The sequence below is a fragment of the Brachyhypopomus gauderio genome, chromosome 2, assembly GCF_052324685.1.
Source record: "Brachyhypopomus gauderio isolate BG-103 chromosome 2, BGAUD_0.2, whole genome shotgun sequence".
Lineage (NCBI taxonomy): Eukaryota > Metazoa > Chordata > Actinopteri > Gymnotiformes > Hypopomidae > Brachyhypopomus > Brachyhypopomus gauderio.
Genome location: NC_135212.1, coordinates 7,024,209 through 7,052,035, shown reverse-complemented (window position 1 = coordinate 7,052,035; position 27,827 = coordinate 7,024,209). Strand labels below are relative to the sequence as shown.

General features: G+C 43.3%; 2 protein-coding genes across 5 annotated transcripts; both read right to left on the bottom strand.

Moving 5' to 3' along the window:
• Nucleotides 1–72: 72 nt before the first annotated feature.
• trabd (TraB domain containing) lies at nucleotides 73–9,659 on the bottom strand. Of its 3 annotated transcripts, XM_076985263.1 has the most exons (11): nucleotides 9,538–9,659; nucleotides 9,224–9,312; nucleotides 8,456–8,514; nucleotides 7,472–7,529; nucleotides 6,530–6,696; nucleotides 5,113–5,253; nucleotides 4,809–4,919; nucleotides 4,464–4,603; nucleotides 4,164–4,336; nucleotides 2,954–3,050; nucleotides 73–2,849 (listed from the first exon to the last, which is right to left on the bottom strand). In XM_076985263.1, the coding sequence occupies exons 3-11, from the start codon at nucleotides 8,477–8,479 to the stop codon at nucleotides 2,678–2,680; spliced, it is 1,083 nt and encodes a 360-aa protein (XP_076841378.1). In that variant the 5' UTR covers nucleotides 8,480–8,514; nucleotides 9,224–9,312; nucleotides 9,538–9,659; the 3' UTR covers nucleotides 73–2,677. The 3 variants fall into 3 exon arrangements, with proteins under 3 accessions (XP_076841378.1, XP_076841381.1, XP_076841384.1); XM_076985266.1 differs by lacking the exon at nucleotides 9,538–9,659 and having other exon boundaries at nucleotides 9,224–9,477; XM_076985269.1 differs by lacking the exon at nucleotides 9,538–9,659 and having other exon boundaries at nucleotides 9,151–9,235.
• An 8,062-nt stretch (nucleotides 9,660–17,721) lies between these two features.
• On the bottom strand, nucleotides 17,722–26,584 carry panx2 (pannexin 2). Of its 2 annotated transcripts, none has more exons than XM_076985249.1 (6): nucleotides 26,394–26,584; nucleotides 23,339–24,113; nucleotides 19,962–21,073; nucleotides 19,290–19,422; nucleotides 18,984–19,172; nucleotides 17,722–18,797 (listed from the first exon to the last, which is right to left on the bottom strand). In XM_076985249.1, the coding sequence occupies exons 2-6, from the start codon at nucleotides 23,565–23,567 to the stop codon at nucleotides 18,499–18,501; spliced, it is 1,962 nt and encodes a 653-aa protein (XP_076841364.1). In that variant the 5' UTR covers nucleotides 23,568–24,113; nucleotides 26,394–26,584; the 3' UTR covers nucleotides 17,722–18,498. The 2 variants fall into 2 exon arrangements, with proteins under 2 accessions (XP_076841364.1, XP_076841372.1); XM_076985257.1 differs by lacking the exon at nucleotides 26,394–26,584 and adding an exon at nucleotides 24,186–24,277.
• Between the last annotated feature and the right edge of the window lie 1,243 nt (nucleotides 26,585–27,827).

Here is a 27,827-nt window from a genome sequence, read left to right as displayed (position 1 = left end):
TTCAATGTCGAATTTGAGAGATTGAAAAGACAAAAACAGACAACGATTGGATGTATTTAATACGACTCAATATTAAAATGGCATTGCGAATGATAATCTTTATTTGGCTTGATAAAAATTACAAAAACGCAAACTATCTTCGACCAATCACCTCTCTGTCCCACAGTGCCTCATATGGCCAATATCAAATTAAAATGCAGTATGGATATTTTTCGCATCTCGTTGGGAAAATCATGAAAAGGGTGGTACATTTTCCTCTAAATAAAATATCATAATTATCTATTTTTTTACAAACAAATTTCCATGTAGTCGCTTCTTAACAGAATTACCAAAGGCTTTCGTGCCTCTGGTGGAACAACCCTACGGCTCAAAATGCAGTTTTCCCCTTCAGAATTATTCCCAAAGCGAGAAACAGGATGTCATTATTGCACAGATTTAGCTCAAACAATATAAAAATTCTATAAAACCATTGCAAATCATGCAACACTGCTGGTGATTTTGAGGTTACACAAAAGCCTGTTTTAAAGCGCACTCAAGATGAGCACAGAATTTAAAAAGCAGCAGTAGAAAAGAAAGACTGTGATAATCAGATTCTAGAATAGCAGAAGACTTTGATAATCAGATTCTAGAACAGCAGAAGACTTTCATAATCAAGTTGTAGAACAACTTCTACAGATTCTAGAACAGTAGAAGACTTTGATAATCAAGTTTTAGAACAGCAGAAGACTGTGATAATCAGGTTCTAGAACAGCAGAAGACTGTGATAATCAGGTTCTAGAACAGCAAAAGACTTTGACCATCAGGTCCCAGAACAGCACCAGACACAAAGTTTGTCAACAATCTTTTGCTGTGTCTCTATAATGACTACCTCCTGGATGGAACATACACAAGCTTCAGGTTCTAACCATGACTTGCAGTGTGCATGCTTCATGCCAGCATGGTTACATGACCTGGGAAGTTTATAACACAGGTCCACATAATAAATTAAGTGCATGTTAAAAGGTATTTAATAAATGGGTATAGCAGTAGAGCAAGGTACTAGCATCCCAAAGTCCATGACTTGACTCCCAGAGATCACACTGTGTTACTGACAAACGTGTTTCTTTACTCTGGAGAAGAGCGTGTATTAAATAATGACGGTGGAGTTTGAGAAATATACAGCCTGTCAATTTATTTATGCTGATTCACTGGACAGCAACTGAGTCATAATTGTAAGGGACATTGTAATAGTAAGTGTTTGATTCTAGCGAATCCAATAATGATGGAAACATTTTAAGATGGAGTGTACTGCTGTTTCGTCAGGTGGGGGGCACACCTTGCTTCATATGCTCAGCAGCAGAGTGAAAAAGCACTAGGCCTAAACTTAAACTTAGGAACTCACAATGACTGTGAATAAAACTGAAACTGAGATCTGAATACATGTATAAATGAGAAGACTCCATTAAATAATACCCATTTATTAATAATACGATCAGATGGAGAGATCAAACCAATCAATCTCACCAGTCTTATCTGTTAGCACTTTTCTTGGTTACATGAAGTGAGGCACTTGCCAAGTGACACACATATTGTGTTCTCATCTGAGGTCAGAAAACACAAAGACCCTACTCACTCCGTCCAGACCCCTCCCCCTTTAAGTAGTGGATGATACACACACATCCAGGTGCCATTTTCAAACAATTAAGTATCTGCGTGTTCACTCCTAGGGGCCCTACAACAATGAACACTGCAACATGGAGTTTTCCAAGAAGATCCGGTCAGCTAAAGTGAGCACAGGGGGAAAGGGGATTTCTCTGATGTGGGCTGAGAACAATATTTGAGGAACTCTTTCAGGTTACAGATGAGTAATCCTGTACTCCCCCTCCAGATCACATTCTTCTGCGTTCAGATAAACCCAGTGGAAGTGGGTGTTATATGACATGGTCACAAACAGCCAGCAGACTCTTGAGACATCTACAACCCCCTCTACCCCACCCTATCTCTCACACACACACATAGGCTCACGCACATGCACACACATGAAAAAATCACTCTTGTCAAAATGCCATTACCTTATTACATAAATTTACCATGACAGTATATAATAATTTGCAATACAATTCTAATTCATGTAATGCTTCTTTCATTCTTAACAAATGTTAAATACCTTAATGGTAAAAAGGAGGACATTTTGTGCTTACTGCAGCACTATCAGGCTCGTGTTACTCAGTATTACAGAAAAGTCTTTAATTATCAGAAAAACAACCAGCTATGTTGCATATTCTGTTCCTGCTACATAGGATAAGACGTGTAGTCAACATATCACTTCAAAAGCAAACATTATTATTATTATTATTCATCCATCAACGTTGTCATTATATAGAGAGGCAAAGGAACTAAAGGGGTGAGAATGTGCTGTTGAATTGTAAGAAAATGGGAAAACAGAAACAGAGGAAAGAAGTACTGACTTCTTTGGCAGTACAGCTCCATGCCTGCAGGGACACAGAGCTCTGGGAGATGGGATGTGTGTCCTAGACAGGGGGCGGGCCCAAGACAGGGGGCGGGTTCAAGCCCGCCACCCAAAACCCGGTTGTGTTCTCAAGCGTATCGGCGATTTCCGCCCCCTTTTCCCTGACGTTCTCCTGTACTTAAGGCCACTGGTGTTTAGCGCGTCGCCTGGTTAGCGAGGGTCAAAAGGTCAAGCAGGGGCCGGTCGCAAATTCTCCAGCAGTGTTTGGACAGAGGGCAGAGAGAGTAAGACCCTCCCCACACCCCCTCCAGCACGGTAGCAGGCATATCCCAGAGCGGTTAGCACCGCCCCCTTCAGCACAGTCCGCAACACCCAGCCAAAGCGAGAGGGTGGAGCCACACTGAAAGACACGTCATAAAACATGAGATAGGTAGTTATATGCAAATGACCAATATGAAATTCCTCAAGATGGTGCTGTGATTTTTCACAGAATACAAAACACACCTCATGATGTCCTGGATGTTGAACTCTTGGTCCCAGTTCTTCTCAATACCAGGAACATGACCCATTCCCACCACTCCCACCACCACTGCAGGCACTTCTGTTAGACCACAGACCGGATATATAAGACAGACTCACACTGGCAATATGCAGAAAGCAGTACATACTACATTATCAAATACCAGAGCTCATTTGTTTAACAGTTCTGAGCAAAGTCAAAAGCCTTAATTACTACTATGAACAATAAATGAAAGATCAAATGTCCACCTGTACAACACTGTATATCCATGTGCATTACAATGTATGTTGTCGTTGAAATTTTGAACCTTAGTGGTGAGCAAGAGTAGTCAGAAGCATTTGGGTAAGATATCAAAATAATATAAAGTCTATTAAAATGGAAAGTAGATAAATCTAGAGTTTTGGATGTCAGGTGTCATTGGTCCGGTCCATGCCTGGTGAGGTGGGTGCTATCCCTCCCTCTGCTGGTTCAACAGGTCAAGGCTACACTGCCCCTCTAACGAGCAGGGAGTTTTATTATTTTGGATACAGAGGGTGCCCGGGACGTTCTTATCTACAAGCAAGCTACAGTCATGATGAATGCCTGCATCTTTCACACAAAGAGTGCTCACATGCGTAGTTATACACAAGGGTGAGAAAGAAAACCGTGTGAACATGTGTCAAGGCCTTATAAGATATATATGACTAAAATGTGAGGTTTTCCACTACATACTAAATCATTTTTGATATTATTGAAACAACCAAGATTATATTAAAAATAATAGAATTAAAATAATTGAATAGTGCTCATTTATGGGCCCCTCTGATCCTGAGGCAAGACCCAGTTGCCTCCCTGCAGACAGCGTTTGTTTGTACCTATGAACAATATATGAAAAGTACAGCAACTAAACAGAAAGCCACAGTTACTAAATGAATCTAAATTAATTTACCCTTGTCAGCCAATTCATGCATAGTTTTGTTCAAGAACACTGTGATTCAATGCAAATACTGTATAATATTTCAGAGTGAGAGAAAGCACCTATAATAACATGTCCTAGAAGGTCCTGTCTCGTCTGTTTGGACGTTGGCGGCGACACACCTGTAATGTCAGGGGCCATCCATACTGCATATCAACATGCATGATGCCTCCTCCTACCACAGGCTAATAGCACTTCCCCAATCACTAAAAGCAGGGGGCACCGCGTGCACTACTCACTCTGGGCATTAGGGGGCGCCTCCACACAGCGGGCAGCCTGTCTGAGCGTGTGCGTGAGGTAGATGTCCCGCTCTGCCACGATGGTGCGGTGCAGCGCAGGAAACTCGCCGATCATCTCCGACATGGTCTGCTCCAGCAGATCCTTCTGTTTACACTTCTCCACATCCTCTTTGCTGGTGAGCAAACAAAGACGCGCTTTACATAACGGCCTGTAGGGGGCAGTCAGTGTGCACTTGTGCGTCACGGCTGTGGATGGACGGTTCTCGCACAGCGGTGAGAGAGGAGATGAACGACGGGTACCTGATGGGGTCCGACAGGAAGCACAACCCCCAGGCAAGCCGTGCTTTCTGCCACAGGCTCAGAGCAGCAATGGCACGCTTGAACGTCACTGGGATTGGCCGGTCCCCAAGGTGGAACTTACAGAAGGGGACTTTACCCGCCTGAGGAATGGAGGAGGATCTTAGAGGGTCCTGTTCAAGTCTGAACTGGTTGTGACTGTCATGTTGCTACTTCAGAAATGTGCCAAGAGTGATCAAGCGGAATCATAAAACAGTGTTCTACACGAAGACACACATCATCTGCTGACTTATCGCTACAGTGAAGAGCTTATGTGAATGAGTGATGGCTGAATCTGTCTTCACCAACCTCTTTGAAGGCTTCTCTAAACTCTCCTCCAGGGGCCATACCCAGCTGCTCCGTGATGTGTGCGGAGACTTTGAGCAGCAGAATCTGCATGAGGCCTGACATAACACCGTTCTGGGATATATGAGAGAGAGGGCGAGAGAGAGCGTGAGAAAGAGAGAGATGTAAGAGAGAGAGGGGGGGATGTAAGAGAGAGAGCGTGAGAAAGAGAGAGATGTAAGAGAGAGAGGGGGAGATGTAAGAGAGAGAGCGTGAGGAGGGTGACATGACGACAGAGACACGGTGAGCAGCGTGTGTAGGGCCTCACCTGTTTAATGGCCTGCTGCACCTTCTCCAGGTTGATGTCTTTCGCCTCCTTCAGCAGCATCTTCTCATCCATCTTCAGCATGGACACTCTGTACTGGCACAGCTCCACCACCACCACGTCTGGCTGCACCGCCCGGATCGTCTGAGCCACCACACAAAACATAAAGGAGCCCCATGATCCCACACTGGACTGACACCTGAGGGCCGTGCTGAAGGCTGCAGACGCTTGTCTGTGTGTCTGACTCTGACTAGACCGACAGAAACTCTCAGGCACGAGGGCAAATTTCTATAAAGGAAGTCAAATGATCAGTTTGTTAACATGAATGCATTAGTGATGTATAAAGCAATGTATCTTTAAAAGAAAGGAGAAAAAACAAAACTCAGATTAACTTATTTAGCCTGAATTTGATGGTCAATTATTATTTCATTTTGATTATTTTCTCTTTGTTTTACATTTTCTCTTCTATTTCTTTTACTACTTCTCTTAGGATCAAGTTAATTCTTTTTAAATCTATCTTTCTATTCATCTAACTGCAGGTTACTCTATGTCTTCAACACCTTTATTCTGTTTATCATCCAAGCCAAGATTCTCTTCAAGGAAACTATGAAATATGGGGGTCAAGCTAATTACAGTCCAGCTGCAACAACCCATGATGCAAAAGGTTTGAGAAAACCAGTGTCCATTGTAGTCATTTCATTTAGGGCATTTACCAGACACTCTTATCCAAAGCCACTTACACACTGCTTCTTTAAGCTTAGCTGTGGTGGCAAGACAGCGCAGCCTCTGGTTTTACCTCTGAGATTAGGGTTTGATACTGTTAGCAGACTCAGGCAATTTAAAGCCCCCTCTGTTGCTAGGTGGGCTGAACAACTAGCAAAGATACTGTTTAGAGAAGAAACATGACACAGTTGTTACTCACCAATATTTAAAATAGTACTGGACACTACAGCCCTTATCTTGCAGTAAACAGTTCATATTAACTGAAAGAGCATTTTGAAGCTAATCAGTATCACCAGATACTGTTTGTTTATGAACAGCAACCGCTGTATACACAGCAACCACCTGGTATACCACAGCCACTACTAGCAACGGTGTAGTGACCTCCTGCTTTCTGCAGTTTGCACACACTGTTTTCTTCAAGAAATGCACATCTATTTTAGTTTAATGTCCCACTGGGCCTCCTAATATTCTGATGCAAAAAAAGGGAAAGATTTTAGATTTAGATTTTAGATTCAGTTGAATGAAAAACTGACAATTACTGAAATGACTATTACTATTATAATGACTACTGCAATTATAATGACTATCACTATTATCATGTCTATATGACTATAGGCTTTTACTAATGCTCAACATGTTGCACTTCTTCCTGAGCATGCGGGTATTTCCTGTTGGTCTCCAAGTGTGCTAGTCTCACCGTCGCCACATCCTTCTTACTGCTGTCGCTGAAGTGAGCCGTGCCCACCAGATAGACCACGCTGCCCTCTGAAGTAGTGAGACGTGTTACGGTGTCGGGGAGGTCGGGACTGGCCTGTCTCCGCTGAGCACGCACCCGCCACAGGGCCTCCACTGCCTCGGAGTCCGCTACACAGAGGAGGGAGGAAGAGAGCGAGGGAGAGAGAGAGAGAGATGGGAGAGGGACAGAAAAAGAGTGAGAGGGAGCATGCATAAGAGGGGGGGATGCGCATAAGAGAGAGAGAGGGAGAGTGCATGAGAGGGAGAGAGAGGGGGGGATGTGCATAGAGAGAGAGAGAGATGGGGGAGGGACAGAAAAAGAGTGAGAGGGAGCATGAATAAGAGGGGGGGATACGCATAAGAGAGAGGGAGGGAGAGTGCATGAGAGGGAGAGAGGGGGGATGTGCATAGAGAGAGAGAGAGAGAGAGAGAGAGAGAGAGAGAGATGGGGGAGTGGTGAGGTCAACACAGAGCACTGCACTCTCTCCTTTACTGTACAAAATTCACACAAACAAGGAAAATAAATCAAACTAAATGTGAGAACCACATGGCTCCATGCCACACCCTAAGAGCCGGTCAGAATGTCACTAAACCCTACTGCAACATGGGTCTACAGCTAATCTATCATTTATTTTATTAGTGCTCTTTTTATTTAATTATTATTACCATGTTGCTTTTTTTCTTACTGGTTCCACTGAGAATGTTCAGCTTTATATTTAATAGTGCTGAGACAGAGAAAAAGAAAGCGAGGGAAGAACGAGAAAGAGAGGTAGAGAGAATGAAATGTACCAGGAACAGTTCATATACAAAGCAGTACGACAGACACACTCAGTCACATGTGGGTATTCAAATTATTTAGGCCACACATTAGCACACACTGAGGACCTTCAGTGGTTAAACTCACAGAGTCCGAGCGAAAACCGCGAGTGCTCGTGATCCTCACACTGGCTGACGGACTCGTCCTGCGAGGAAAAACCACCACCACCCAACATGAAATCAACAGCAAAACAACAGCTTAAATCAATATCAGGCATGATCGAGGGTTGCAACAGAACACTAAAACCCAGATAGTACCTAAGGTTATCAGTGCTGCTATTAAAAAACACAAATGCCCAAATGAGGTTCTGAATGTTCCTTCACTATGGGAAATAGTCCACCTAAATAAACAAGTCTTAATCAGCACTTTCTAAAAAAAGGAACTAGTACCACAGGGTCATTTTGAGATATTAACTGTAGAAGTTTTATTAAATCTGCCACACACTGTAGATGCTTTGCTGACTAAGAGCTAGGTCCAGTAAACACTGTCTGTATTGTGGCCATCCAAGACTGGAGTTTAAGAGCAATAACTTGTCATGGAAATAAAGTCCAATGAAAAAACTGTATGCATATCTAATGACAACTTATGCGACATGTATTTGAAATAAAATAAGTATATGTTGTTTTAATCATGTGTGGATTAGGTCCAGATTAGCCATAATTCTAGATGATCAAAAACGAATTAATATATTCAAACAACCAGCTGAAATCAATCCATGTACACATTTAACTAAAGAACATACACATTCCATAATTTCTCTGATCATATTTCTTTTACACGGATAACGTCATGTTCTTCAATAGTAGAAATGTAAGATTTAAGTGAAAACCACGTTAATCCAACAGGTGTCACTGTCAGCAGGTGTCACTGTCAGCAAAGGTCAAATACAAGCTGAAAGACTATTTTTGACCAAAACCGATCATGGTCTAAAATGATCACGATTTGATTAGTATACAACCATTCGGCATGGTTTATATGTTTTAACCCATCACATCGTATAAACACATATTAAGTGAAAAATATGTCCAAGAAGACCACATGCTTGTCCAAAGCTGGGAGAGCCAGCCTTACCTCCGACTTGTGTCCCTGATCCATGGTGGGGCGTCACATCAAATGGACCCTCAGTTTCTCTAGCAAGAAACAAGACTTGTAAATTTAACTGAGTCAGCTTCATAGGCGGATTGTGTTACAATGGCGTTGGCATCTGAGAAGACACCACAGACGTGGTCAACTACATCATTCAAGTGGCATCTTGTCCCCAAGACCACGTATACCTTCACCATGGCTTCGCTGTGGAGGTAGTCCAGTGGGTTTGTTTGTACCACCAGCCTCACTGGGTACCAGAGCAGCCCAGTAAAACACAGTATCCACACTAACTAAACCTGGATCACCGACCTGGGCACCCTGATGACTTAGCTGCAATCTCAGCAGCCACCTAACTAGCACAATACCAAGAAACATGTACTCACCACCTGGTTACTACCTAGTTAGTTCATCACAAAGCTCTGACAATCTGATACGAGGGTGTCGACGACAGCTCGATTAAAAAAACCAACAAAACTGTTGGTATTTGTGGAGGAAGGTAACAGTTATCTTGTAAGGTTACTCAGCCTAAAGAGAGTTAGCTCAGATAGCTAGCACCGTGGCTAACCGGCTAGCGAGGTGGCTACATGTCTTCAGATAAACTATTTACTTCAGAGTTTGAATAAACATGTCTCGTCGTGGTGTCAGATCGTATAGTTTAATGATTACAACAGAATGCTCACCAAAATAATTACAAACTGTAAAAAAAAACTGCACAGAACGCTTATTACATTCACAAGAAGCGACGAAACTTACGACACATCAGCGAGACAGCTTGATCCAAATAAAAGAGTCATACGGTCCCCGAGTTTCTGCAAGGACTTCTGGGTATTGTAGTCCACCGCCTTTCAACCGAGGACAAGAGGTTAGAAGGAAAATCAACTTTTGCCGTGTCTGTAGGTTAGACACAAATGTACACACTTGAAACTGAATACTGAATACTTGAAACTGGAATACTAATGCTAGCTAGAACAACCTGTGTTTATACATCTTCAGTTAAATGTAAGCTTATATGTTCGGTTTAGGTCTTTATATAGCTTTTTGTCATACACAAAAGGAACTCTTCTCACAGCGATGTGGTAAATATTCTGTTGTATCTTGCGGGAAAAACGCGGTTGTTCTCAAGGAAGGAGGCGCTATAGGATGTATTTGCGTTATCATGTCCTAAATTACTTCACCTCATGTAAAACTAATCCCGTCCGGATATGGCGTTACAGCACGCAATTGATTTGTCACATGATGTTTTATACATTTGTGAATTATTACAAGTCTTGACATAAAATTACTAAAATGGTTTAATACAATTTATGTTCATGTGTTTTAACTGTGGTCTCAATGTTGATAAAAAAGACAGAATGACGTAATTTCGAACGAAAATCTTTCCTATAAATGTAACCGGTCATCATACTTGCAGTGTGTTTATTTATTCTCCATTTATGATTTTTTCCCATGTAAATGCACCTGTCGCAAACTTCAGAGTTCTTAGTACGACAACACCAAACAAATGCCATAGAAATAGCGCCATCTGAGGGAAATCCAGGCCCACCGTTGGGGAAAAGATTACTAGTGTGGGCGTACTCACACCGGGCCCGGATCACAGAGCCTAGTGTGAGTACGCCCTAAAAGGGAGTGAAAGGGAAGTTACTGGAAAAACAACCCCACAGAATGGCCACTATTACCAAACGGAATCAACATCAACTACACTATATACAAATATAAATACGCGATATACGAATATATATTTTGCCCCGACACTAGATAGCAAAGTCAAGCTAACAGGATGAAAATGCCCAAGTCTACTATTAGGCTGTATATTATTAGCACTACTCAGGCCAGTTGACAGACTTGCTGGGGACCGGGGCATGAACACGAAGTGTTCACCTCCCTTCCGCCCCTTTAGTACCCCTTCAATTATTAAATCAAGCAATCGCACAATCATTTAAATTAGTTAATGTCTTATTGCTTCTCTGACCCTGAGGCCCAGGACAACAGACCCGGTTGCCACCCGCCCCCCACCGCCCTTAAGTGTGTGAGGCCCAAGCTTTAATCTTACCAGCCAATCAAAATTGTGCATATAAGGCTCTTTATCCCTGTTCTGTTGCTCATTTCTCTTTTCTCTCTCTCTCTCTCTTTGTCTCTGTGTCTCTTTTTCTTTCTTTGCCTGTCTCTCTCTCTCTCTCTCTCTCTCTCTCTCTCTCTCTCTCTCTCTCTCTCTCTCTCTCTCTTTTCCTTTTTACTGCTTCTACCTGATCTGTACGTGCTCCCACTGTTTCTGTCTCTTCTTCTCATCTCAGTTTTGCTCCCTGTTCATTTCTGACTGTTTTCTCACTTCTTTCAGGAGTAAAAAGTTATTTTTGTATAATAATTTAATAACATTTCAATTGAATAATATTGTTACAGTGGTCTAATTTGGTAGGATAAATGATTATAAGTGGTTAGCCTTTACTGTAAGTGTATGTGTTATTACTACATTATATCTTGCTTGGTTCACTTGCTTTTAAATTCTAGCCTTTTAAGTGAACAGAGAAACTGGCTCTGAAACTGTGTTAGCTGGAAGTGGCATTTAGAAGAATTCTGGGTCATTATGGGAAATGTAGTAGGTCTACCTGTTGTGAATAAACATGGCACTAATGTTTGTCATGTAGTTCTGCTCAACAATCCAGATTACAATGTAAAACATTAAAGCTTTCATGTCGGCTTTCTATTGATTATAGTGGGGCATGGGAACACTACTCTGAGGTGCCCCATTAAATAGGGTGTAGTTGTTACGTCTAGCCCCGCCCCCCACCTGTCAGTCATGTCTCTTGTTTCCTTGTTCCATGTGCTCGTGTTGTCACTTCAGTTGGTCCCCCCTGTCTATTTGTAACCACGCCCCTTGTTAATCAGTGTCACCTGTTTCTTGTTTGGTCCCCTCGTCATCCCAGTGTTTTAAAGTCCTGTGTGTTTGGTGTTTCTTGTTTGGTCCCCTCGTCATCCCAGTGTTTTAAAGTCCTGTGTGTTTGGTGTTTCTTGTTTGGTCCCCTCGTCATCCCAGTGTTTTAAAGTCCTGTGTGTTTGGTGTTTCTTGTTTGGTCCCCTCGACATCCCAGTGTTTTAAAGTCCTGTGTGTTTGGTGTTTCTTGTTTGGTCCCCTCGTCATCCCAGTGTTTTAAAGTCCTGTGTGTTTGGTGTTTCTTGTTTGGTCCCCTCGTCATCCCAGTGTTTTAAAGTCCTGTGTGTTTGGTGTTTCTTGTTTGGTCCCCTCGACATCCCAGTGTTTTAAAGTCCTGTGTGTTTGGTGTTTCTTGTTTGGTCCCCTCGACATCCCAGTGTTTTAAAGTCCTGTGTGTTTGGTGTTTCTTGTTTGGTCCCCTCGACATCCCAGTGTTTTAAAGTCCTGTGTGTTTGGTGTTTCTTGTTTGGTCCCCTCGTCATCCCAGTGTTTTAAAGTCCTGTGTGTTTGGTGTTTCTTTGCTGGTCTTTGTTTTGTGTGCAGCTCTTGTTATAGTTTGTGTGAGTGTCTCCAGTTATGGTTTTCAAGTTAGTGTTTGTTTTGGTTTATGTGTTTGTCTATTCTGTCCTGGATCATTTGTGTGAGTGTTCTTATTTGATGGTTCACGGTTTGCTTGTGCTGTATGGTTGTCTTATGTCTTTTATTTGTTTAGATAATGTTCTATATTAAACATGTCTGAGCCTGTAGTTCATGTCAGTTGTGTCTCTGTCTTGTTATGACCTTGGACTGTGCAAATAATTGTCTCTGGATTTTCCCCTAATAAATATCACTCCTCTCAGCATTTGTGTCCACTCTCCTCTCACTCCACGCTGGCAACAGACTAGTGATCTCCCTGGTGACCTGTATATGTACCAAAAGCCTCAAGGTTGTTCCGAGTTTGCTACTCAGGCTGCCATGAGAAACAGTGTAACTAGGTACACAAAGGCAATGCTGTGGCGAGATGCTGTTAGTGTTATAGGTTTGTGTTGGTGCATTATACTTTGTTTGTTACACATCAACTTTCCTACCTGATACATGTAATACTTAAGCAGAGGAGATTTATGTTAGAATGGCAATATCAGCCATTAAATGTGTTTTATCTTTGTGTGTGGAGATAAATGACATATAAGGTTACGGTCTAGATGGCACAAGATTTAACCAATCAGTAATCTCTTTCTAATCATGTGTAAATCAGTATTGCATAAGATTTGATGATGATGATGTGCAGATGCAGAAACACCCAAAGATGTTTAGAGAAAATGTTCTAAAATTACATTCACATAATTTTGAAGCCAGAAAGAACTTTACCTAGAACCATGTAGATTTGAAGATACATACACATATAAAGGTACTAGGGTCATCTTCAATTCTGACATAAGAGTCCTATATCACACCTATGAGACATTTTTAAATCATTTAGTCAGTGAAGTATTTTTTAGATACTTTTTACATCATCACTACATACATTAAAACATTTCCCAGTAATATCCCACAAGGGATTGTCAAGGATATGTCGAATAACGCTAAAGTCTATTCTACCTGACCTGCCTAAAAACTAATCAGACCCATTTTAGCTACAGTTCCTATTCTAAATGCAGTTAAATGTGTGTGTATGTGAAACTGAAATACAGTGAGGGGCAAGCTTGTTCAACTCCAACAAGGTGATGTTTTTGAGTTGTAGTTACAGTTTTTCTCAGTCGATTTGGTTCATTTCTCAGATCAGATTTGAAATTCTCAAAACTGTCCATTCAATCTCCACAACTCCTTGTCACTTGTGCACATCGTAATTGCATTTCTGATTGTGTTTCACATTTTGCAAATGCTTTTGTACATTTTGCAAGTGGACATGGACAACTGTCTGTTGTTTTTTGCATTATCAATTGCTTAAGTCATGTTTTTCAAAATGTGTTGTAAAACATTTGGTGTGTTGAATTGTCTTACCCTCCAAAATATTTAGTCTTTAGGTCATCGCCTAGGTCATTACATGCAGAAGTGCTGAACATGTTGTCATAATCTCTAAGGCATCATTTTACATTTATTTATTTATTTATTTATTATTATTTTTTTGTTACATTTTAGTAATTTATCCTAATTTGATTTAATTGTTCACAGGTGAACATTCAGTTACAGTAAGAAAGGGAATTTGTGAAGGTTTAGATCGACCAATGGTTTCAACCATAGGTCAGAGGTGCGTCTCATGAACCTTTACTGTAATTGGCAAACATTTATAGACGCTAAACACTGCAGTATCACAATGTCTCATAATGGAAACACGAGGCAATGTACAGGGTGAACAGCCAAGAAGGAGTAAGACTGTGTGGTGTAGAGGGGTAAGATTGAGTGGTGTAGAGGTGTAAGACTGTGTGGTGTAGAGGGATAAGACTCTGTGGTGTAGAGGGGTAAGACAGTGTGGTGTAGAGGGGTAAGACTGTGTGGTGTAGAGGGATAAGACTGTGGTGTAGAGGGATAAGACTATGTGGTGTAGAGGCGTAAGACTGTGTGGTGTAGAGGAGTAAGACTGTGTGGTGTAGAGGAGTAAGACTATGTGGTGTAGAGGCGTAAGACTATGTGGTGTAGAGGCATAAGACTGTGTGGTGGTGTAGAGGCGTAAGACTGTGTGGTGTAGAGGAGTAAGACTGTGGTGTAGAGGAGTAAGACTATGTGGTGTAGAGGCGTAAGACTATGTGGTGTAGAGGCGTAAGACTATGTGGTGTAGAGGCGTAAGACTGTGTGGTGTAGAGGAGTAAGACTGTGTGGTGTAGAGGCGTAAGACTGTGGTGTAGAGGCGTAAGACTATGTGGTGTAGAGGCGTAAGACTGTGTGGTGTAGAGGAGTAAGACTATGGTGTAGAGGCGTAAGACTGTGTGGTGTAGAGGCGTAAGACTGTGTGGTGTAGAGGAGTAAGACTGTGTGGTGTAGAGGAGTAAGACTGTGTGGTGTAGAGGGGTAAGACAGTGTGGTGTAGAGGAGTAAGACTGTGTGGTGTAGAGGAGTAAGTCTATGTGGTGTAGAGGGGTAAGACTATGTGGTGTAGAGGCGTAAGACTGTGTGGTGTAGAGGAGTAAGACTGTGTGGTGTAGAGGCGTAAGACTATGTGGTGTAGAGGCGTAAGACTGTGTGGTGTAGAGGAGTAAGACTGTGTGGTGTAGAGGAGTAAGACTGTGTGGTGTAGAGGGGTAAGAGTGTGGTGTAGAGGAGTAAGACTGTGTGGTGTAGAGGAGTAAGACTATGTGGTGTAGAGGGGTAAGACTATGTGGTGTAGAGGGGTAAGACTATGTGGTGTAGAGGGGTAAGACTGTGTGGTGTAGAGGGGTAAGACTATGTGGTGTAGAGGGGTAAGACTGTGGTGTAGAGGAGTAAGACTATGTGGTGTAGAGGAGTAAGACTGTGTGGTGTAGAGGGGTAAGACAGTGTGGTGTAGAGGAGTAAGACTATGTGGTGTAGAGGGGTAAGACTATGTGGTGTAGAGGGGTAAGACTATGTGGTGTAGAGGGGTAAGACTGTGTGGTGTAAGTCTGAGGGGACAAAACAGTGAAATAAGGGCAACAATTGTGGACCATGTTTTATATGTATGTCAAGCTGGTCGTTGGGTGCAGCCGAATATTGGAAGAACAACTGTGTCTTCAATCACTTCATAGAGAAAACATGTATGTAATTCAGAAATGTGCTCTCTGCTGTAATGCTGCACATTGACAGAAATTCTGATGTTACTGTATTCAATTTTTTGTTTTGCATTTTTGCATTCTTATACCATAGAATATTAAGTGTAGCCCATAGGGGGGGCAGAGGTTCCATTTTCACACAACAAGAAAATTGTTTCATTTGTTTCATTTGATATGCCACAGAATGTGCAGCATTCTTGAAATCAAAAGCTTAGCTAGTTTGCCTCAGAATATACTTACAGTCTGCACTGACTGTGACATAGTTGCACTGACAACATGACTAAGTATTTTGACTGCCTTGTTCATAGGTAATGGCACACAGACTAGATACTCTGATGGCACTGACAAATTGACTGACCTAAATATTTTTGAAGCAAAAATAAAGAATTTTGAGTGAAGAATGTGCTTTTGCAGGTATTTCATTGAGTTTTGCTGTTGGCACTAACTGTTTTGAGAAATGCACTTATTGTGATGCCAATGTAAACCATGATGTGAGAAATGTACCAAAATCGACTGAGAAAAACTGTAACTCATTAATGCAACTGAGTATAATGAACAGGCAGTATATAATTAATGTGATATCTTAGTTATGCTTGAAGTATTCTTGGTATACTTTAGAAATAAGCAGGCTACTTGAAGTCCATCTACAGTACAACTGAATATTTCTGAAAGTCTCAAAGCATATGACAGTATGTAAATTAATAAATGGCTCTGAGCCCACCGTGCCTCACTGACTCCAGACCTTCGCTTTCTGCTGCGTAAGCATTGAGATTTCTGTGATCCATGAACACAGAGACCCTGACAGATGGACGTCCATGGACACACCGCTCAGCAATGGTTGGCAGTTTGATTTGTGTATAAGAGATGATCATGATCATATGAAGGAATACATCTCAACATGTTTAGTTCTTTCAGGTGCTCTCAACTGGTTTTATAACATGCTTGAAAGAGATCTAATTTGTAATTACTAGTGGACATAATACAGTGCAAAATAAGGCATGTATTACACAGTTACAATGATGGGTCATATTTTCTATTTCTTAACTATTACTTTCACAAAGTTCCATAGTTTATTTCAAATGCTGTGCGCAGGATCCTTATAGGTTGTGTAAGGTGTGACACAACTCCATGAGTTCATTGTGACATGGGAGCTGGAGGTGTGTCTCATAGGCTCAGTCCTTGTGGACACTCAGCTGGTGATTGTGCTGGAGAGGTAGCAGTCATCCTCTGTTCTTCCAGCTGCTTCCATTACTGCATTAGCCATCATACAGTCCATTGCCCTGTCTGCCCGTACTCCCATAAATATGTCCCATTACACGTAACGTAATCACAGCACCCATTTCTTGTAAGTGAATTCATCATGGTTCTGTGGTCATAATAAGGACACTCCTGCTTTTGACCTTCTTTCCTGATACCAGGAGTGCACAAAGATGAAATGACCATTAGGCTCCCACAAACTGCTGCTGGCCTGGTTGTAGAATAACATGACGCAATGGTGGGTGTGTTCATATGTTCTGTATGTGCTGTGTGTATATTTCAAATATACATATTATTGCAACAACAATAGTGTGCATTTGCATAATTCAAGAATATCTATATTGCGTTTCTATATCTTTTGAAATCTACAAAAGGATGGCAACCAGATGACAGTAAAATAAAATGAAATCTTGTGGGAAATGTCCAATTGATTCAGAATATACGTTTTGGGAGGTCTATAAAACACCAGCATAAATTTTCATTAATTTTCCTACCCTTTTCCTTTGGAATGTCTCAGGTAACCATTCTATTTAAGTGAGCACCAAGGATTCCTCTTGGAATTGAAATGACGTCCAGCACAACTGTTCCATCATAACTGTTCCATCACAACTGTTCCATCATAACTGTTCCATCATAACTGTTCCATCATAACTGTTCCAGCACAACTGTTCCATCACAACTGTTCCATCATAACTGTTCCATCACAACTGTTCCATCATAACTGTTCCACCACAACTGTTCCATCATAACTGTTCCATCATAACTGTTCCTTCATAACTGTTCCATCATAACTGTTCCATCACAACTGTTCCATCATAACTGTTCCATCACAACTGTTCCATCATAACTGTTCCATCATAACTGTTCCATCATAACTGTTCCAGCACAACTGTTCCATCATAACTGTTCCATCATAACTGTTCCACCACAACTGTTCCATCATAACTGTTCCATCATAACTGTTCCTTCATAACTGTTCCATCATAACTGTTCCAGCACAACTGTTCCATCATAACTGTTCCATCATAACTGTTCCATCACAACTGTTCCATCATAACTGTTCCATCATAACTGTTCCATCATAACTGTTCCAGCACAACTGTTCCATCACAACTGTTCCATCATAACTGTTCCATCACAACTGTTCCATCATAACTGTTCCATCATAACTGTTCCATCACAACTGTTCCATCATAACTGTTCCATCACAACTGTTCCATCACAACTGTTCCTTCATAACTGTTCCATCACAACTGTTCCATCATAACTGTTCCACCACAACTGTTCCATCATAACTGTTCCACCACAACTGTTCCATCACAACTGTTCCATCATAACTGTTCCATCATAACTGTTCCAGCACAACTGTTCCATCACAACTGTTCCATCATAACTGTTCCATCACAACTGTTCCATCATAACTGTTCCAGCACAACTGTTCCATCACAACTGTTCCATCATAACTGTTCCATCACAACTGTTCCATCATAACTGTTCCAGCACAACTGTTCCATCATAACTGTTCCATCATAACTGTTTCATCACAACTGTTCCATCATAACTGGTCCATCACAACTGTTCCATCACAACTGTTCCTTTACAACTGTTCCATCAAAACAGTTCCATCACAACCATTCCATCAGAACTGTTCCATTAGAACAGTTCCATCATACCTGTCCCATCACAACTGTCTCATCACAAGTGTTCCATCATAAGTCTTCCATCATTACTGGTGTCTGAGGTGCAAATAAACATCTTTAAGATACCTGTATGTGCATGGTCCACCTTTCTAATAAAGCTGTTCCACTGTCTTCTATGAGCTCCTTGGTGGACAGTGTAGATCTTCGCTGTTTCCAACTAAAGCACTGTAGGTGATAAGGTGATGTGCGCTGTACCGTGAGGGGTCGTGATGTCATATGAGGTGATCAGCACATTGCTGGCAGTTTCTCCCCACACCCCACCCCTCCAAGAACTAGATAAGATCAAGACATGAAATATCTAAACTAAGTGCAAACTCTGAGATGTGCAAGTGTGTGTGTGTGTGTGTGTGTGTGTGTGTGTGTGTGTGTGTGTGTGTGTGTGTGTGTGTGTGTGTGTGTGTGTGTGTGTGTCCGTGCGTGTGTGTGTGCGTGCAAACTCCATCAACAGTCTCCTGCAGTGATGAGCTCACCAGGTCTCTCAACCAGTTTGTCTGTATGGCCACGGTGCTCTTCCTCGTCCTCGTACAGGGTGTGATGGATGCTGAGCAGAGGATGGGAGGCCTTGCAGCCGTAGGACGCAAGCTGGGTCTCCGGCTCGGGGTTCTGTTCCAGCGGATCCTTGCTCTCAGGGGACTCGGGCGGATGTAAGCCAGCCGTCCCTCCGTTCATGAAGGAGGTGGTGGAGAGGGTCACCGTGGAAAAGGCAGTGGTGGTAGACAGAGGAGGAGGGTCGTTCTTTTCTAAAGGTTAATGCAAAAAATAGCACAGAAAATCATTATGATGAATGGTTATATAATATTGAGCTGTACAGACCACAGTTCTTCAGATGAAGCTGTGGCTTATGCTCCGGGTTATGCAGAGAACCACTGAATTTATGTGACAAGAGGACTTATCGGTACAGACAAAAGAAAACAGAAAACAGTTACCACTGAGGGCCGCAGAGACGTGGACGATAGAGTGAGTGCCCTCAATGTACACAGTGTCTATGGAGTGGCCGGCAGGCGGCGGCTGGGTCTCAGTCATCTCGGATTTAGGCTTTGAGATATTTGACATGTACGGATGGACGTCCAGGGAGAAGTTGCGAGTGTGCTTCTTGTCTGTGCCATTGTTTGTTTCTGCATATTAATAAACAGATTAAACAGGTGATTTTCATAACGTTGATCAAACCTGCTCCTCATGCGGACATGCTGGAGGGATCTCAAGCTCGCTATGGGCCTGACGTAGCTGGTCACCTTTGGGAGGGTTGGGAGTGCTCTTGTTGTCCAGTAGAGGGGCGATGAGGCTGTCTGCCACGGTCTTGCGACGCACTGGCTTGGGTTTCTCGGCCTTCATACTGTTCTCCAAGCGAGACAACGTTAGCGGCTCCTGCACATTTAAACACAGATGATGATTTTCCATCTGAAAGACTCCTAAGATACATTTATCATCATTTCTGAGACTTTAGATACATATTAAAAATAGTGTTGATGGACTTGAGTTATATGAGGGTGCATAATGCTGCAGTGTTTAATAGGTCTTGTGCTCTGTGGCGTTTACACATCATGATTCCTCATTAACAGCTTATGCAGAGACTCGTTTCTCCACTCCATAAAACATGAAGGGAATCCGCTTCATGGAATCCGGGAAAACGATTGAGGACCCGTTATGATCTTGTCTCGGTTATAATTTAGCCCACAAATGAGGTCTGAGTGGTATCAGTGCTAAATGCCTTTCTGAGTGTCCAACTGGAGTAGAAAGCATACCGAGCTTGTGAGGCCTGAATCAGTAGTGTAGCAACACAACGCAGTACTTCTTATAAAACAATTCAGTCTGGCACAATTCAGTCATTCATATTCACTGACATTTTGACTTAACACTTTGTTCATTACCATGCTAATGCTACATGTGATCACATTTCCGCTTACTTTAAAGGACTGAGGCAGAGGGTTAGATGAGGGGATCCACTTGATCTTCTTCCGGGATCTTTTGATGACCGTCTCTACTCCCAGCTCCCCCACACCCAGAACAGAGGGATCGATGCTGGGGTCCACTGTCTGGATCCCAGACTCCCTAACAGTGGGCGTGGCATCGTGGTTGGACTGGGCCAAGGCAGCCAGTAACTGCCGAACCACATTGTCATACATCAGGTCACTCTCGTTGGTGATGAAGTCCAACCTGTTCAGAGACTTGATGTGGTCTCTGTTCTCGTTACAGAACATGGCCAGGATGTTGATGTCGCAGAACTGCGACTTCTGCCAGCGTCTGCGCGTCTTGATGCCGACCTTGTGCAGTTTGTCGAACACGAAGTTGGACTTGCGCACCACGAACAGGTGCAGGAGGTTGAGGAGGATGATGAGGTTGACGGTGCAGAGCAGCGCGATGTCCACGGCGGCCATGATGCGCTGGAGCTGCACGGCCGGAAGCTTACAGTTCACGCTCAGCCGCAGCTCGGGGATGCTGCTCACGTCGGGCGGTTCGCCCAGAGCGCACGTGAACTCGTTCTGCCGCTGACGGGCGTAGTAGGCGCTCAGGTAGGATATGGGGATGGAGCTGAGGCAGATGATGGCCAGGTGTCTCGCCAGGTACAGCTTGGCTAAAAAGTTACTCTGCCCTCGCCGCTCCAGATACTTCTCAAAAAGGTTCTGCTCGGGGCACTTCTCTTTCTCCGCGTTCTCGATGATCTCGCGCCGCTCGCGTTCGCTGATGCCGGGTCCTTTGGACTGGATCTGTTTCTCGATCTTGGGCGCTCGGCCCTCGGCCGCCCGGTGGTAGCAGTTGTCGATCTCGTGCAGCAGGAAGTTGAGCTCCGAGGTGAGGCGGGTGGAGGCCAGGAACTCCCAGCCCAGAGCTGGGATGTACATGATCCCCGCAAACGCCAGCAAGGCGTAGGGCAGGAACTTGTGCTCGAACAGCGAGGGCCGGAGCTGGGGCTCCACCCCTGGAATGGCGTCCCGTAGCTCCGTCCAGCAGTAGCCTCGGGCATAGAGGGCCTGGTCACGGGTGAAGTTGTGTGGGGTGTAGCAGTATATTGATTCCTCTTTAACACAAACAAGAGTAGAAGAAGATCAGAAAACAGGCTTTGTTTATGAGCTTGTCCTTAAGATTGGTGTGGTGATAAACACTAAACAACATATCAGATACTGTAACAGAATCTTCCTGCAGGCAAACGCAGACAGCTGGAGTCATCTGAAGAAACATGTTCCAGACTGTCCATTAATTCTCTACAGTGCCTGGGACAGAATGTCTGCACAGCCTTGAGAATCACTACAAGTACTAAAGTAATGGACAAAGACTGAGTGGGACATTAGTTACACCACAGAGCACGACAGAATATGAAAAGGTCACTAGGTTTTCCTCTGCCTGATGCTAACCCAATACGCTACTGCTGAATATGTCTCATTATGATGAGACCACATATATGAAAATGAGATTCGCATCACTCCAGGAAAACAGATCACATTCTCAATTCCATATATATTGCAAAGAATTTACACTACTCAGAAAGAAATCAATTTTTATTTCTACTTTGCTATGGACAAATAGCTCCAAAAGTTTTAATGCTCTAGCATGGATTCAAGCAGAATATCACATTTAAATGATTTGTTAGAATCTATGAACATCTATTTCCAACTCTAAATGTGTTCTGTAAGCAGTCTAGCATAACGTCATCCATGGATCTATTGTATTTGCGCCTGTATGTCCTATACGTGTCCCCAGCAGTTCTGTGGTAGGTCACATTTGGTTTATGCTGCTCTGCAGTCAGACTGACGCAGCGTTCAGCGTAACAGCCCCCCCCTCCCGGGGGTCTTGGCTCTCTTCCTCTCAGCCCTCCCTCCCTTAATCTCTCCCCTAATCTCCCACATCTCAGCACTGCACTTAGCTCCTCCAGTGCTAGGCTACGCATACCCTGTTTAGTTAACATTAACAAATCTATACTTAAAGGTAAACGTTTCACATAACTATACAATTTCTTCTGATTTATTCTGATTTATTCATAGCAAATGTGCAGGAGGGTGTGCGCTAATGAAAATGATCTCAGACGGTTGTTTAAAGGCGTCTAAGGGCCAAGAAAAACCCAAAGACCAAAGCAAATGGAACTATGGACACAGTGAAGTGTGTGGGGTTACGGGGACCGTGTGTAAAGCGTGGAGACAGTGAAGTGTGGGGTTACGGGGACCGTGTGTAAAGCGTGGACACAGTGAAGTGTGTGGGGTTACAGGGGCCATGTGTAAAGCATGGACACAGTGAAGTGTGGGGTTACGGGGACCGTGTGTAAAGCGTGGACACAGTGAAGTTTGTGGGGTTACAGGGGCCATGTGTAAAGCATGGACACAGTGAAGTGTGGGGTTACGGGGACCGTGTGTAAAGCATGGACACAGTGAAGTTTGTGGGGTTACGGGGACCCTGTGTAAAGCGCGGACACAGTGAAGTTTGTGGGGTTACAGGGGCCGTGTGTAAAGCGTGGACACAGTGAAGTGTGGGGTTACGGGGACCGTGTGTAAAGCGTGGACACAGTGAAGTGTGTGGGGTTACAGGGGCCGTGTGTAAAGCATGGACACAGTGAAGTGTGGGGTTATGGGGACCGTGTGTAAAGTGTGGACACAGTGAAGTTTGTGGGGTTACAGGGACCCTGTGTAAAGCGCGGACACAGTGAAGTTTGTGGGGTTACAGGGGCCGTGTGTAAAGCGTGGACACAGTGAAGTGTGGGGTTACGGGGACCGTGTGTAAAGCGTGGACACAGTGAAGTGTGTGGGGTTACAGGGGCCGTGTGTAAAGCATGGACACAGTGAAGTGTGGGGTTATGGGGACCGTGTGTAAAGTGTGGACACAGTGAAGTTTGTGGGGTTACGGGGACCGTGTGTAAAGCGTGGACACAGTGAAGTGTGTGGGGTTACAGGGGCCGTGTGTAAAGCGTGGACACAGTGAAGTGTGGGGTTACGGGGACCGTGTGTAAAGCGTGGACACAGTGAAGTTTGTGGGGTTACAGGGGCCGTGTGTAAAGCGTGGACACAGTGAAGTGTGGGGTTACGGGGACCCTGTGTAAAGCGTGGACACAGTGAAGTGTGTGGGGTTACGGGGACCGTGTGTAAAGCGTGGACACAGTGAAGTTTGTGGGGTTACGGGGACCGTGTGAAAATTCTGACTCTAGCATCCCATGAAATAAAGACTAAAAAAGCCACATATGGAGGTCTCACAGAGGTTTGGTGGACAGTGTATTCAGTATGTAGATATGTAGAGAGATCTGACGTCAGAACTGATCAGTACATTTGGCTGTACGTTTGGCCCATCCCCAAACACCAACCTGCAAAGTTTCGTGTGAAAACCAGGGTGACTAACAGGATGGGGATGATGACTGTTCCTATGGTGACGACCCGGTCAAAGGGCAGCTCGAGTTTGAGCTGCACCATGAGTCCGGCGAGAGCTCCGCCCCTCTCATCCTGCGAGGAGCCCGGAAGAATCAGTTCCTTCAGCTTCTCTCCAGCGAGCAGAGCCGTGGCCATGTCCAAGTTCTGCTCGAAGAGATTCTGCATCCGGCACCTGCAGCCCACCCACGGCTAAACCCACAACACGCCCGATCAGATGGCCCAGCTGTCCCCTCTCCGACGCGTCACCGTATTGGCTGGAGACGGCGAGGTCAGTGGTGGTTATGCGGGGAAGGTTGTGTGCTGACAGACGATGAAGGACACATCCACAATCACAGCACGATCACAAGTGTTGGGCTGCAGTAACTGGTCCTGCTGCTGGCTCTGTTGGCTGTGCTGGGTCCTGTTGGCTGTGCTGGGTGGTGTTGGCAGTGCTGGGTGGTGTTGACTGTGCTGGGTCCTGTTGGCTGTGCTGAGTTCTTTTGGCTTTGCTGGGTCGTATTGGCTGTGTTGGGTCCTGTTGGCTGTGCTGGGTGGTGTTGATTGTGCTGGGTGGTGATGACTGTGCTGTGGGTGGTGTTGGCTGTGCTGGGTCGTGAGTGGTGCTGTTCTCTGCCTATGCAGGAGCATGAGGTGAGATACAGTGTCACTCTGCACCAGTGCTCCGTTACTGAGGGCTGATGGAGGCATTTACCAGCCCTGCCTGCACACACCCTGCAAGCCAAACACAGTGTTACTGGCACAGTTCATATACCTCAAGACTTACCTCAGATTACCTCAGATTACCTCAGATGCCTCAAATGCCTCAAATGCTGTTCACATGCAACCTCAAATGCTTCCTCAAATACACTTTGGGACTGTTACTGCTGTGCTTGAACTGTAGTGGTGGTGACAGACGGTTCTGTTAACTCTAGTGAAGTAGATCTGTGTGGGAAGCACAAACCACTATTATTGTAACCCTAGGCGAACCCCCACCTCCCAGCAAGGTTTCAAACACTTGATTATAAACAATTGTAAAAGTATGCTTATAAATACAAAATTTGTTGCAGACAAAAATTTCCTATTGCATCCTAGACCAGCACTGCCCACAATAAACACAAATACAAGGATTTCCCCCAATAAATTCAATTTAACGTGCATTGAGCTTATATGAATCAAAGCATCCTTCCAAATTGCAGGACTTGAAAATGTATCGAAATACTTAAGATCATCGTACTAGTGTTTTCTTATTTTGCACCTGTACACAGCCTCCTATAGAATCACACACCATTGCATAAATGTTATATGCATAAGTCAAAGGAATGTGTGTGTGTGTGTGTGTGTGTGTGTGTGTGTGTGTGTGTGTGTGTGTGTGTGTGTGTGTGTGTGTGTGTGTGTGTGTGTGTGTGTTACAGAGAGCGTGTGTGAGTTGATCATCTGATAACTTACAGCATTGGAGGTTATACATTATTGCTCTGCTAAATGCTCCACTACCTACATCATGAGAGATATAAGAAATATCTACATGCTACCTACATATTTACAGAGGTTACATACATAGGCTACCCACATATCTGCCTAAGCTACCTACCTATCTACATAGGATACCTACCTACATATCTGCATAGGTTACGTACATAGGCTACCTACATATCTACACAGACTACCTACATAGGCTACCTACCTTTCTATATAAGCTACCTATCTACTTAGGTTAATGCATTGATCGGTTTTAATACTGAGCACTCTCTGAGCATATTTAACTCTTTTCGCACAAAACAATCACATTTAATCACATTTAGTCTTTTTTGAAGATAGTGATTTTTATTGTTTTATTAAAACAATTTTTAAGACTAACGATTTCACTTATTTAGTCTTTACGTTTCTATCCCGACTCTTCCTGAATCATTTATCACTGTGACGGATTTCTCTGCTTCCGAACACACTGATTCCTTGCGCTTAGGAGTTTCGTTTAGAGAAAAAGTTTGACCTCAACTGACAACCTGCTTTAAGTAGGCTGTAAGTAGGCTGCGTTCTGCATGGACACAGTGAAGCGGTACTAGAATGCTCTGAAGAAAAATCAGCTTTTGTATCAAATTATTTGACAATTATACAGTACATTAGATCACACTACATAACTCCTTAGTCTTAACCCAACTCATCTTCATAATGACCTTAACGATGTGAACCACAACAAATCCTTCACGGTGGTGTAGATATCAAGAATTATGACGTCTTAGTCAGAAAACAACTTCATGCATGTTATAAAGGGAGCGGGATAAGCTACGGTTTTTCTGGGGACAGAATGTTAAATGATCAGAAATTAGGAAATCGTTTGAAACTACATAATTCGTTTTCTTTAACGTGGGAAGTTAACTGTCTGTTCACCCCGAGGTCGTCTCGAGCATTGTAAAAAAATACCAATAATAATGAACTGTATCTAATATTCCACTCGATTTTACCCACAAAGAAGTTTCAAACGATAACAGAGTTAATCGGTAAGCATAAATATGATTATATATTTTTAAGTTGTGCTGCATTATGGAATTTTCCAATTACATACTTAAATGAAATATGAAACAAATACTTAAGCAGACAGCAGACTACTAAAACTAAACGTGAGATCCCGTCAAACATGCGGCTGGTGTCGCCTGATTAAGAGGTGCTGTCCAACCGTTGGTGCTGAAACGGACCCAACACTCGAAGATTTAGCAGTGACAATAAGTGCAACGTTTTGATTCGTTTGTGATTGAAGCACTGTGGCTTGGAATGTAGACGGTGTGTGTGGCGTTAACGTGAAGAGTGGAACACCAAGACAGAGAGAGACAGATAGGACTGAGTTGTACCAGACTCTATGCTTATATGATGTGCCTCATACCTGCGGTCTCGGTCAACGGACAGCGGTAAAGTACCGGTACCGGTGACAAAATAGCGGTTCATTTGTTGCTATCTGGAAAGACAACTATGTCACGATCATAGATCTAAAAGCCAGTGTGTAATATAGCCGGTACTCACCAATAGCATCCTCGGCATTACAAGAGTTAATCTGCAGTGCGGGCGAGCCGTTTTAGCGTGTATCCGGGTATACCGGTTTGTACCGCCTCTCCTCCACCCCCGCCAGTCTCTGATCTTTTCCCTCTGATTTTCAGTCTTATTTTCTCCTTATCCTCGCTGACCCCAAGGAGAGTGCTCTGTCTCGCGCATTTGCTCGGTCTCGCGATCCAGTATCATTATGAGTTGACCTTCAGTGCGCTTAACAGTCGAGCGAGAAGTTGAAAGAATAACGCCTGTAAGATATCATGTCGCTTAGCCTGTTACACATGGTGTATTTTATAATATACTATATACTACATATACTACATTATGCACATACTATTGCTGAGTATAGGCATACAGTTACTTCAGTAACATAACTGCTGATTCAGCTACTCCATCTCTAAAATTAGTTTTCTCAAACTGTTGTGGTGTTAACCGCAGAAATAGAGCCATCGTTATTTTTATTTTAAGTTGCAATGTAGTAAGCAAATGAGCTATAAGGTGTATGATATTTTTCTTATGGTTAGCAAGAGTTTCGCAAACAAACGACCTCTGCTACAATAATGTCACCACCCCCTCCCCAAGCCAGTTTGTACCGGTTGGGGCGACGTTTATCACGACGTTTCCAAATATAGGTTCTGCGCAACTGCAACGCAGCTGGATTCGCAGTGAAGTCAGCGCCATGCATTGAAAATCGTATCAGATTATCAGCGGTATTTTGTGTCTTGAACCGTCATCAGATTACTGTCCTTTCTAAACATACTCACCCTCCTGGGAACCTCGAGTATCTATACTAATGACCAAATTATGTAACCATTCTCACGGACAGAACTTGGTTGTGGATCCCTTTCTAAAGATGACCACCTGCAGGCATCAATTCTAGGACTAGACATAACCAATGTTACTGTAATCTTAACTGAGACGCTACTGCTGTTTCAGGACTTTTGTTTTCGTTGTTTTCGTAAGTAAGTGGCAAAAGGACTGACAAAAAGTAATGAGTCAGTTTCACAGGCCCCGACACAGACTCATATAGTTCATTATAGACCCATATAGACCCATACAGACTCGTATAGTTCATTATAGACCCATACATGCCCATTCTGCAATTTCCCCTCTGGGATCAATAAAGCATTCTGATTCTGATTCTGATTTCAGAACCATAATAGACCCTTACAGGCCCATGCAGGACCTTACAGTTCCATACAGGCTCATATACAGGTCCTTCTAAACAAATTAGCATATTGTGATAAAGTTCATTATTTTATGTAATGTACTGATAAACATTAGACTTTCATATATGTTAGATTCAATACACACAACTGGAGTAGTTCAAGCCTTTTATTGGTTTAATATTCATGATTTTGGCAAAAAAAGTAAAGAAAAAACAAAAATCTCAAAAAATTAGCATATTTC